Below are 13,430 nucleotides of genomic sequence, written 5' to 3'. Positions count from 1 at the left end.
GGCCTCCTGCAGTGCCACAACGATGCTACCCAAAGGTTGCAGGAACAGCAACTCATATTCCGCTTGGGAACCCTGCAGCCCAATGGTATCAATGTGGATTTCACAAGCTTCAAAATCTCCCCTCCCCCTACCGCACCCCAAAACCAGTGCAGCTTGTCCCTGCCTCCCTAACCTGTACCTTCACCTATCCCTTCCTCCCACCTCAAGCCTCACCCTCATCTCCTACCTATTAATCTCATCCCACCCCCTTGACCTGTCCATCCTCCCTGGGCTGACCTATTTCCTCCCTACCTCCCCACCTACACTCACGTTTACTGGCTCCATTCCCCACTTCTTTGACCGGTCTATCTCCTCTCCATCTACCTTCTCCTCTATCCATCTTCTATCCACCTCCCCCTCTCCCTATTTATTTCAGAACCTCCTCCCCTTCCCCCATTTCTGAAGAAGGGTCCAGGCCCGAAACGTCAGCCTTCCTGCTCCTATGATGCTGCTTGGCCTGCTGTGTGCATCCAGTTCGACCCAGTGTTATCTTAGTTTCATTTCAGGTTGGTTTACTATCCACATGATAATCAGAAATAGTACTTTCAGTATATCAACATTGTAATCATAGAATTATTTTATTGTACAACTGAAATTTAGCTTCTTTACTTATTCTGGGAAGACCATTCTGTTGGTCTCAATGAGTTTACAGTAATTTTGATCTTCAACAGTGATATGATTTTATTGGCTTCCATGGAAGAGAGCAAAATTGAGAAACATCATGTGGTGAACAGTCTGATTGTCAACAGTTGTACAATTATAAGTAATATCACAGCATTGTGAAGAGACTTCGTCAAACTTTAAAAACTAACTGAGGTGTGAAGAATGAACAGCTCTTTGAAAGAAATGGGAAGAGTGTGATTGGTCTCCTGCTGAGCAGTTCTAATTATTCTATGATTCTATAAAAGTTCCTAATTATCGAGCTGCTTTTCACACAGATATGCCAAGAACCGCGTGTGCTATAAATGCTTGTTTAACTTAAGTGGAGAGTTACAAGTTACCATTGGAGTAATATTTAATGACCTCTTAACAGAAAAGGTCCTAATAAAAGGTAATGTCCAACAAAACTATAGATCAGTGCTCTCATTAGAGACAAAGAGAGATATGACTGATGATGGTCACCACACTTCATGTGAGAGGTTGAGAAGGAGCGTCTTTCATGCTAATCTCAGCCGATAGGCAGAAATTGATCCCATGCTATTGGCATCACTCTGCATTACAAACCAACTGACCCCTTGAGGAATGAGTGGTATTAACAGTGGTCCCAAACATACTGCATTTACGCTTACTAATGCTCAATTAGATTGGGTAGACACATTGACATGCAACCTATTCATTGGGCTTTGGTCTTCTTACATGAATTAAGTCACCAGAACAATAGTCAATTTAGTAACTTCCTAACATGATTTGGAGGAAAAATGGGATGAAATGTACCTTCCTTATAGTTCTCAGAGCTACTTTGCAGATGACAGGAACTCCAACTGGAAAATAGGTTACTGGATAAAATCCTCTATATTCAGCCCAAGTTCCTTGAGACAATGGCACGTCCTTCTATTTGTGGCAGGAAGGCCTCCAACATGCTACAGTTGTAGTGTTTGTGATGAGGTCAGCCAGGTGGACCTCACAGAATTTGAGTTCCCTGATTGGGGCTGTTAATCCTGTCCAATTAGAGAGCCCTGACTGACAGATATAAATGGGAGTACCACAGGTTCTGTTCACTCTGAGATCTAGGTTTGAGGAAGGCAGACTAGTGTCAAGTTCTATGCGCATGTAAGTAAAGGCTGAGTTGGTGATGGTCTCTGTGGAGTTATCTCAACGGTGATAAAAATTGGTAGCTTGGGCCAGACAATGTGACAATCTTTGAACGCTTTGTGGAACAGCTCCATTCAGTCTGCAAATCTTTTCCAGTTCTGCTGAAAGATTGTTGACCTGAAAAGTTAAACTGTTTATCTCCCTCCATAAGATGCCGTCAGGCCTGCTGAGAATTTTCAGCATTTTCTGTTTTTACTTCAGACTTGAGGGAGCCAACTAGATAAAGACCCAAATGGCTACTGAATACTTTAGTAGGTAACAGCATAGAAGAGATATCAGGGGAAATTTTCTGCATATACCCCCAGCCACAGAAAGGATAATCTAATTGAGACTTACAGCTCCTGTAAAAGTGCAGTTTCCTCCATCTAAAGACTGGGCTGTCAGCTATGTTTAGGATGCAGGAAAATGTTCATGGAGATTAATAAGAGGAATTGTGACAGGGAGAGTGCTATCAAATTGCTTCTTAAACTCATTTATACAATTCACTTCAATGGCTTCTCTTAGTAAGTGTTCAATAATAACCATTTAATGTAAAACAATTTCTCCTGCATGTTAAAGCACTGATTTTATCAATGCAGTTCATGAATGGGAGCCTGGCTTGCATGGAGTGGAGATTAACGAGACAGAAAATCTCAAGGAATTTGCCTGAAATTTCTCAATATGTCCTCTTGACAGACAAATCTCCATGTTGGGACCCAGCACTTAGACCAGTGTTAACAGAGTCTTAATGGGACTTCAAAGTTTTGTTCATTTTTCTGGGCATCACTGACTTTAACCCAAACTCCAAAAAAATTAAATATTAAAGATTAGATTGAAATATCTTATCACATCTTATAATAGAACAACATTTTCCACAGCAGTCAAAGACAGAATTGAATGAAAAGACGTAAACTTTTAATTATTGCCTAAAATGTGGTTTAAGCAAACATCATTGAAAATAATGTATATTTCTATTGCAGTTCCTGAGTGAGACACCTCCATCCTGTATGAGTGGCTTGTAGAAACTATATGCATTAAAATATCCATACTTAAATCTACAGTTTAAAAATGCCACATTAATAGTTAGCAATGTCTGACCCAATGTTTACAAGCTGCCACAACATCTAAAAACTTAGGACTATCTTTGATAAATTGCAGCTATTAATTTCCATTGATGGTTTATCATTGACTTTTTTTTGTTGTATTAAGCAAGCCATATTTTGACTTGTACATTTTTGCTAAACTAACATAATCTTGTAATATTTTGCATGCCAAAATGATAACTTATTCAATTTTTTATATATGTGTGTATATATATATATAGAAAAGGAAGACAACACACACCGTATCCTATTGTGGGCAAACCCAAGTGCTTCATTCTGTTTTTCACCAGTTCTGACAGCTCTTGCCTTTCTGATCGATGATATAGGTCCTGTCTCTGTTGGTTGATCTTTTCATCTGTTTTACTGGTCTGCCTGTTCCCTTTCCTACTCAGTCTGCGTGCCCACTGCCTGCTTTTGCGCCTCAGCAATGGGTGCTCTGATTGGTCGCTTGAAGTGGAGTTCCGATGACACTTGCCAGCCCAAGGGTCTTTCACATCTTTCACGTCTTCCCCATCCTCAACGTTGATTGAGATCTGAGACTGAGAGAAAGGAGATGTGTGAAAAAAAATACAATTCCCTAACCTGTCACACAGTTACACAAACCTCACGTATCTAAGTTAGCCGTGTAAATGACTAAAACCGAACGAATCTTGGAAATCAACACAAAATTGCCTTGCTGTTGCAAAAGTGCACATTAAATACATTTCTAAAGAAAATGTAGTCATCAGAACTTTTTCTGAGCCTTTCACAACAGTTCGTTGTTTTCTGCCTTCTTTCTCAAAGAGTTGCACCATTGGATTGATCCATGCTAATGAACAAAATGGTTTGCCATCGGCTTTGGCAGGGTATCCACAGAATCTCTACAGTGTGGAAACAGGCCCTTCGGCCCAGCAAGTCCACACTGACCCTTGGACATCCCACCCAGACCCATTCCCCATAACCCACTTAATCTACACATCCCTGGACACTATGGGGCAATTTCTCATGGCCAATCCACCTCGCCTGCACATCTTTGGACTGTGGGAGGAAACCGGAGCACCAGGAAGAAACTCATGCAGACACGGGGAGAATGTGCAAACTCCACGCAGGCAGTCACCTGGAGGTGGAATCGAACCCAGGTCACTGGAGCTGTGAGGCAGCAGCACTAACCACTGAGCCACCGCGCCGACCCTCTTGGAGTTGTAATATCCCTTAATAAATCTATCAACTATTGAAAGGTTTTAGCAATTGATGCCTCAGGGAATGTTAGGCTCCTAATAACAGAAAGAAGGTATGGGCCACAAGCTGTCAGGGGAGTTGACCAGAAAACTCCCTTACTCTTAATGTCTGACATTAAACCCATAGGTTAACAAGTTTGGCCATATTACAAAACACTTCCTGCAGCCAATAGGGTCCTGGTTTAAGATAACAAAGTGTGGAGCTGGATGAACACAGCAGGCCAAGCAGCATCTTAGGGAGCACAAACGCTGACATTTGTGGGATGAAGGGTCTAGGCCCGAAACGTCAGCTTTTGTGCTCCTAAGATGCTGCTTGGCCTGCTGTGTTCATCCAGCTACACACTTTGTTCTCTTGGATTCTCCAGCATCTGCAGTTCCCATTATCTGTAGGGTCCTGGTTTAAGATTTGAACTCAAAGTTTCCAGTTCAGAGCCAGGGACTTTACTCAAGTCCTACAAGACTTCCACTAGTTTGTTACTAAAGATATTGACAATTGTTGAGCCCCATCATTTCCTCTCCTATGCCAAGAAAACATACGAACATACACCAGAGGAAGAGTGCATAACTTAGTAGATTTGACCAACATTGTACAATGACATTCAGTGGTAGGATGTGCACACAGAGGTCACATCACAGCGATGGAATCAATCAGAGCTGCTAGCCATGATCTTGTGTCATGCACATGTGGGCAGAAAGAATTGGAGCGGAAGTCACACTACATCCTCCCAATCACCTTATAATGACCAATTTGTACAGTATTGTTGAACAGGTCTTTACTAAGGTGCCATCCCTTTATCTCTGGTGAGGAATGCATGTAAGTTAGAAGAAAATGTATCTATATTGCATCTTTCATGGTCTCAGGACATTCCAAAGCAGGTTACAGCCAAGGAAATATGTTTGTGGAGTGGACACTATTGTAAAATGGAAAATGGGGCTGTCAATGTGTGCACAGAGAGATCCCACAAACAACAATATGAAAATAACCAGGTAATGTTGTGTTCAATTCTTGTCTCGCAGCTGTAGGAAGAATGTTGAAAGGGTTCAGAAAATGTTTACACCGATGTTGCCAGGGTTGGAGGGTTTGAGCTACAGGGAGAGGCTGAATAGGCTGGGGCTATTTTCCCGGGAGTGTCAGAGGCTGAGGGCGGCCTGAGGGCTGGCAAATGGGTTTAGGTTAATTTGGATATCTGGACAGCATGGACAAGTTGCACAGAAGGGTCTGTTTCCATGGTGCACTGTTCTATGACTCTATGACTCTAATCTACTTTAGTGATGTTGGTTGAGGCACTAAGAGATTGGACAAAGAGCAAAATGAGAATGGGCCCCCACCTCAGATGTGGAAAACATGTGTGACTCTGTTCTGTAAATCCCGATTGGAATTTCTGCACTGGAAGAACATAGCTTTTGAAAGAGTCGGCCGTATGTTCGGATCCACAAGTCATCCTCTGTGATCTTCATCTAAGAAAAAAAGGCAAGCAATATTATGAGTGAGGTAAGAAATTATATCAATAAAGGATAGAAAGCATTGTAGACCACACATTACTGGGAACAGACTCTCAAACCCCAATGATCTCAGGGGTTGATAGATTTCAAAGCAGTAAGTTCCTTGAGGGTCCTGTCAAGAACTGTTTTGGAAAACAAATATCTGTTGGAATGTGCGTTAAATACTGGGTTAGTAGGAGGTTTGTCTTGGTAAAATTGTTTATCTTTGGGAAAGTTTGTGCTCTAATTGTATATTTAACTGATGGAAGACCATTAACAGTTAACCAGCAATTTGACTTATTTATGGCTAAGAGTCCAAATGTCAGGGAAGATGAATCATGAGAGAAGGTGGAAAGTTAAGATATAATTTTTAATTGTGGAGCCCTTGAGCTCGGACAGTCAGTGTGGTGGACATTATGAAAGAGTTCAAGAGACAATTGTAGAGATAATTCTAATTTAAGACCATTAAGTTGAAATGATAAGTGCGATTATCTCTCTCCATGGATGCTCTGAACTGCTGAGAATTTCCTGTTTTTAATTTCTGACTCCTAAAATCTTCTTTAGTGTTGGAGAGATAAGCTCAATATGATGAGAGTGCAAGGTTAATGATCCCAAAAGGGATGGACTTTGCAGCAGTTAGAAACAACTGAGCGATTTACTTTGCCATTTCAGAGTACAGTGAAAGTCAACAACATTGCTGTGAATCTGGAATCACATGTAGGCCGAACTAGATAAAGATGACATTAGGGAACCTGTTGGTACTTACAACAGGTGACAACTACCACTGGACAAGTGTTTAATTCCTGATTTGCTGTGATTAAATCCTTACCACTTCTTGTGGTGCAATTTGAAGCCATGATCCCAAAGCATTAACCACAGCCTCAGAATTACAAGCCTAATAAGATTACCACTTGGCCCCGATCTGCTCTACATTCCCTTCCAAGCTGCACACCACCCTGACTCGGAACTATATCACTGTTGCTGGGTCAAAATACTGGAACTCCACCCTAACAGCACTGTGGGTGTATTTTGGAATGAGCAATAAATACTGGCCTATACAGTGACATCCACAATCCATGATAGTGATGAAAGATATGAATTAACCTTTTAAAAAAGGGCTTGTTCTGCTCTTGAATAGTTATTCTAAAGTGTGATTCATATATTTATTAAATTACACACACACACACACACACACATATATAGACATGCAAATTAAGCATAAAAATATGAAGGTCCTAAATACAATAAAGCCTCTCATTATTCAATCCTTTTATGTATATATTGCATTTGGGTACTGCTTTGTTCTGCTAATTACTTTTTCTGAGTTTTCTGACAGGCATTGTTCCCTTGCAACTTGTTCACCTTCTCCTATTTAGATGTTTCCCGTTGAGTCAGCACCCTTATGTTTGCAAGCCTATACCTTAACAAAGCCAATTGAGACATCAGCAAAATGGTTTCAGGCCTCCAGACACTCACAGCTCAAGGCTGTTTGTCTCAGCACCATATGGCAACATAAGTAGGAGGATCCCATCTGAAGTAGTTCTTTAATAACAGAGTTTTGAATTTTGCAAGGAATGGATCATTCAGTAGGCAGAGAGCTGGATGAACACAGCAGGCCAAGCAACATCAGAGGAGCAGGAAAACTGATGTTTCGGATCTAGACTTCAGCAGACCCTTTTTTTTTCTGAAGAAGGATCTAGACCCGAAACGTCAGCTTTCCTGCTCCTCTGACGCTGCTTGGCCTGTTGTGTTCATCCGGCTGTACACCTTGTTATCTCAGAGTCTCCAGCATCTGCAGTTCCTTCTACCCCATTCAGTATTGAGTGCCTGTATTACAGAATACTGAATACTCATTTAACCATCTGAGCCCATGCTGGCCCTCTGTAAGACCCACCCCACTACTCTTCCTTACAGCCCTGCAAATCTTCTCTCTTCATGAGTCTAACTAGTTTCTCTTTACAAAGCCCCGACTGCATCAACACCTTTCCAAGCAGTGCATTCCAGATCTTAACCACTTGCTACCCAAAGAAGGGCCTTTCTCAAGTCTTCAGTCAGTGTCTCCTTGTTTTCAACCCATCCAGACACAGAGAGAGAGAGAGAGAGAGAGAAAGCAAGCAAGCAACTGAACAGTATTTTAAAACACAGTGAAAGGAATTGCCCAGCTTGTACACAATAACACTTGCGAAATGACGAATATTTCATTTTATCTTCATCCCTGCAAACAAGGTAACAAAACAAAACACATTTATGAACACTAAACTTTAACTTTCAGAAGGTATGTGGGTGTTTCAAGTACTTACAGCACAAAGGTAACCAGAGCCTGGCGTAGTGTCAAGTCCCAGTAATAACCGGGCGATTGGGATCATGTAATCTTTAACAAAGGACTAGCGAGGAAAATAGGAAAGATTAAACAATTGTCACCCTTTATAAGCACCAGCCACATCAGGTAAACATAGGCATGATCACTTTAGCATTGTCCACCTCAATCAACCCGATCAACTCGAACAATTTCCATTCTCTGTCAATACTAACCTGCCCAAGTGGTGTCAGAAACTGGGAATTCTTCATTCAAACAGGCAGCACAGCAAGGGACCATTCGCCCCACGTTGCTTATGCTGTCTGTTTGGGAACTATGATACAATTAGCCCCACCTGTCTGATCTTTTCAGGTCTACATTCATTTCTGTACGGAAAGTTATTGAAATTGCAGGTTTGTCTCGTGCTTGAATCTATCTGCACATTGAGATACTGATTTGGAGTATCTCAGGCCGAGCGTATCTGCACATTTGCTGTCTCCAAGGCTGGTGGCTCCTAATCACTGAATTAACTCCTATGTACTGTGACTGTCCTTTATCTACATCTGTATACAGTAGTTTATCACATACAGCTGTGCTGTGTTAATACCTAAGTCCTCTCCCTTCACATGCTCATTTTCGGCTGGTGTCTGCTCTCTTCCAGATGTCAGGGCTCATGATTTACAAGAATCTGGTTATACATTTGCCTCCACCATTCTTTCAGGCTTTCATGAATAGAACTTGTTGCTGAGAAAACAAAATATCCTCATCATTGAGCCCCTTTCCATCCCAATTATTATGTCATCCACATCCTCTGGTGTCTGATCCTACTGCCAGTCAGCTGAGTCTGTTAAATATCTCTTTAACATTCCCTGCTTGAAAGAGGACAACCCCAGTTTTTTTTGAGTTACTCCATATAGCTGAAACATGGGAGAAATTGCAAGCATGCTGCTCAGTCCATAACAACTCTCATCAACGTTCGATTTCTGCAGAAAGTGAACCCTCGCTTGTGGCCTGTGTGCCAGCGAACATGTTCATTTTTGTCCATACATCACCGTCTACTAGGTTACAATGTAAAAGACAGTAATATTCAGTGAGCATGCTACACACCTGGTACAACAGTGTGTCTAACATGCTGATACTGAACACTCTTCCAGCAGCAAAGGGAAGTCGGAACATGAATGCCAAATTTGAGCCTTTCTCACGCTCCTTCTGTAAGGTGGAAAAAAAACATGAAATGAAATGGAGACACAGCATGTACATATACTGCACCTACTTCAATTCAATAAAATAGGTGATGGCCAATCATTGGTTCACCGCAATACTTTGACCAATCAAATTCAACTTGCCTGGTTTAAAATGGAAACATTTTCACAGAATTGTTACAGCACGGGATTTGGCCATCTGGCCCATTATTAATACCTACGACCAATATTCTGCCTTTTGCCCATAACCAAATAATCCTCCAATGCCCTTGTGAATGCTTCAAATGAACCTACCTCTGCCATAATTCCAGGCAGTGCATTCCAGACCCCAAACACATGCTGTGTGAAAAAAGACTTTTTTCACATCACCCCATTTGCGCCTCACTTTAAATATATGCTCCCTGGTTCTTTTATCTTTTATGAGTGGGAACAACATTTTCCAATCTACTCTACCAGCCTGCTCATGCTTTTGGAACCCACTATCAAATCTCCTCCCAGACTTATTTATTTCAATGGTGAACAGTCCCAGCTTGTCAGTTGCTTGTTAATCATCATCAACAGGTGCAATTTCCTTTGCAGCACCTGTACTAAACACTTGCCAACTAATCAGCGCTTTCCTCCCAGAAAATACACATGTGACTCTACACTTAAAACGGATATTCTTGTGAACTGTCCTGATGAGTGCAAAACAAAATTTGTCATTTTCTCAGCAAAAATCGGGGAATATAATTGTTGATTAAGTATTGAGATAGTGCAGGTAACATCTGCTCATCAACCAGAAAACCTGCTAGGGCAGAGTTGCAACTGGTTACTGTACAGCAGAAATGTCTCTTTCTAGTGGTTACAACCCGTGTGTGAGCTACCATATGGGAAAACCATGAACACTGTGCTTGCGATATTCATCCCATTGGGATTTGTAAATACTTAAGGGCAGAGTTTTAACCTTGAACTACCCCATCCTATACTCCATGCTTGGTTCATTCTCTAGTGTAGAATATGGGAAAATCTGTAATGGAAAGAATCTCAGACTGAGCTCTCAAAATCATCAGATCAGCGCCTTGAGAATTTTTTTACATTCTTCTGTATTTACACATTTGCTCTCAAATTGTTGCTGTTGCTACCTACAAATAAAATATTATGGGATGGATTTTGTCTGAGCAGTGACATTGCCTATAAAAACCTGCTACAGGAAGTCACACAATCATATCAGTATTTTCAGAAAATGCCTGATAATCCATTAATATTTTAGCTGTTTTCTGAAATTCCTTTAAATTTTCCACACAGAACAGAACATTATGACATCAAAGGAGACTGCTACGTCTATCATTTCAATTTGGATAAAAATCTCTCAATACCGGGCACAGCTGGTCTTTAAACATTGGCCCAAGGACAGTCCTTTTGTAATCTGTATGAAGAGTGTAGGTTTATCACAATTATTTTTCTTTCCAATTGTTATGCTCAGGACAGATGTAACCATGGCAACCAGGCATCTAAGGAAAACCCATTCTGGTCCTGTCCCATCTAAGTACAATGATGAAAGAAACTAAGTGGAGGAGGTGATGCTAAACCAGCGAAATCATATTAAAGCTCTTGAAATTTATTACACATCCATCTCAAATAGGTCTTCCTAAATGGGAAACTGATTGATCTTGCTATTGCATTAGAGGTGAAGCATTTCACCTGCACTTTACAATAGACAATAGACAACAGGTGCTGGAGTAGGCCATTCGGCCCTTCGAGCCAGCACCACCATGCATTATGATCATGGCTGATCATCCACAATCAGTATCCTGTTCCTGCCTTATCCCCATAACTCTTGATTCCACTATCTTTAAGAGCTCTACCCATCTCTTTCTTGAAATTTGAGAATTACCTTAAATTTGAGAAATAAATAAGTTACCTTTTCTAATTTGGAGAGTGCAAGTGAATAACAGTCCTTGGCTCGGAACTGCATGAACCTCATATTTGATGGGTGAGTCAATTCAGTGATGATACTGAGACTGGGGAACAACCTGAGAAATGGAATACAACAAGAAACATGCAAGTATAGTTAATCATGGGAAGAAAACCTTAATCACTTCTGATTTTCTCACCCCTCGACTGTTTTAGGACGCAGAAAAAGTCAGTGATCCAAGCAAGTTTGTTAGTTCTGACCACGACCACTGTGAGAAATGGGGGCGTTAATACATGATACTTTTTAACAAGGGTATAGAAACATTTACTCAGCTGTTGTGGCGCAGTGGTAGTGTTCTGCCTCTGAGCAAAAGAGATCTAGGTTGAAGTCCCACCTGCTCCAGAGGTGTCTAAAGACATCTCTGAAAATGTTTAGCAAATATCTAGCAACCCTTATTTAGAATGGATAAGCATTGCATAACACCTCTTCAGTAGAAAAGCTGATTTCTTTTTCTGGAAATATACATAAAACCATCCCCCAGAATTGTTAAGCTCTCATGGTTTCCATGTTGACACTCATAAATTGGGAGGGTTGCATCTCCTTATTGGGGGAGCTGTTTATAACGGGTCTGGAAATGACCCTCAGCATGACTAAATCTACAAAGCTGATCTTGAGCTAGGAGAGGGACAGCAAGGGATGTAGCCATGATAAGATTTTGAGTACCTGTCTTATATAGGCTAGTTAGAAAAGTTGAAGCAAATGGTTGACATGAAGTAGACTAGGGTTAAAATAAACGAGCTAGTAAGAACTGCAGATGCTGGAATCTGAGATAACACAGCGTGGAGCTGGAGGAACACAGCAGGCCAGGCAGCATCAGAGGAGCAGGAAAGCTGGCGCTTTGGATCAAGACCCTTCTTCAGAAATGGGAAAGGGGTAGGGAGCTGGGAAATAACTTGAGAGGGGTGGGGTGGGGCTGGGGAAGGTAGGTGGGATGGTGATAGGTGAGTGCAGGTAGGCAGTGGTGGGAGGAGTAGATAGGTGGGAGAGAAGATGGACAGTGATAAAGGGAACTGCAGATGCTGGAGAATCCAAGATAATAAAATGTGAGGCTGGATGAACACAGCAGGCCCAGCAGCATCTCAGGAGCACAAAAGCTGACGTTTCGGGCCTAGACCCTTCATCAGAAACATCAGCTTTTGTGCTCCTGAGATGCTGCTGGGCCTGCTGTGTTCATCCAGCTTCACATTTTATTATCTTAGAGAAGATGGACAGGTTGTGTCAGGTCAAGGAGGTGGGGAGATTTTGAAACCAGTACCGGTTTCAAAATCTCCCCACCCCCAGCCTCATCCCATGATCAACCCTCCCTCCCACCTCTCTAACTAATCCCCACCACTGCCTACCTGCACTCACCTATCACCATCCCACCTACCTTCCCCAGCCCCACCCCTTCTCTCCCTTTATTTATTTCCCAGCTCCCTTCCCCCTCCCCCATTCTTAAAATAAGTGAATAGGTTCTCAGAAACAGTGGGGCAGTCCTCAATAGGTAGTCACCTTCATCAGATTATGGAGGCAATTGTGTTGGGCTGGGATGGACAAGGTCAGCAGTCACACAACACCAGGTTATAGTTCAGAGATAATGGGAACTGCAGATGCTGGAGAATCCAAGATAATAAAGTGTGAAGCTGGATGAACACAGCAGGCCAAGCAGCATCTAAGGAGCACAAAAGCTGACATTTCGGGCCTAGACCCTTCATCAGAGAGCTGATGAAGGGTCTAGGCCTGAAACGCCAGCTTTTGTGCTCCTGAGATGCTGCTTGGCCTGCTGTGTTCATCCAGCTCCACACTTTGTTAACCAGGTTATAGTTCAACAGGTTTATTTTTAAGCACAAGCTTTTGCAGTCTTACTCCTTTTTCAGGTATTAGTGAGAGGGGTAGTATCAGACAGAGAATTTATAAGAAAAGGATCAAAGGCTCTCACCACTTATAGGATATACTAAACAAACTGAAGATGTTATTAAATCTTTAATCAGTTAGGAGGTTTTAATTGATTAATATGTACATGTAAATCCCCAAATTCCTTTGAAGTCACTGTCCTGAGAGAACAGGACAGGTGGAAGAGATTGGATACCTACAGTTCAGCTGGAGAAGTGAGTGGATCATGAGCTGTTATCATTGACACTGCATACCAACTGACCATTCGCCTTCTGGCATCAGTGGGTCACTCCCACCTTTCGTAGGTTGTAGACGCATCCTACCTCATAACTGAACAATTGCTTCTTTGTAAACTTAAACAAATAACTCAAAATTACTCACAAATTTGATTCTGATCTTTCTGCGGCTCCCAAACCCTGCATCTTACGCTACCCCAGCACTGAGGGCCAAGATGTGGCTGCTGATGATGATAAG

The 13,430-nt window shown here is 41.8% G+C and overlaps 1 protein-coding gene across 6 annotated transcripts in view; it reads right to left on the bottom strand.

The window, feature by feature from the left end:
• Nucleotides 1–13,430, bottom strand: part of kcnt1b (potassium sodium-activated channel subfamily T member 1b) — a 406,769-nt gene that overhangs the window by 26,134 nt on the left and 367,205 nt on the right. For all 6 annotated transcript variants that reach the window (XM_048559135.2, XM_048559137.2, XM_048559136.2 and 3 more), the window contains 5 exons: nucleotides 11,031–11,142; nucleotides 9,036–9,137; nucleotides 7,933–8,016; nucleotides 5,480–5,608; nucleotides 3,175–3,472 (listed from right to left, as the gene is read on the bottom strand). In XM_048559135.2, the coding sequence (XP_048415092.1) occupies nucleotides 3,175–3,472; nucleotides 5,480–5,608; nucleotides 7,933–8,016; nucleotides 9,036–9,137; nucleotides 11,031–11,142 (725 nt within the window). The remainder of the gene's footprint in view (nucleotides 1–3,174; nucleotides 3,473–5,479; nucleotides 5,609–7,932; nucleotides 8,017–9,035; nucleotides 9,138–11,030; nucleotides 11,143–13,430) is intronic.

Source organism: Stegostoma tigrinum, chromosome 29, assembly GCF_030684315.1.
Source record: "Stegostoma tigrinum isolate sSteTig4 chromosome 29, sSteTig4.hap1, whole genome shotgun sequence".
In the NCBI taxonomy this organism is placed as follows: domain Eukaryota; kingdom Metazoa; phylum Chordata; class Chondrichthyes; order Orectolobiformes; family Stegostomatidae; genus Stegostoma; species Stegostoma tigrinum.
Note: the sequence above shows the minus strand (reverse complement) of the source record. Positions and strands in the feature narration are given on the sequence as shown.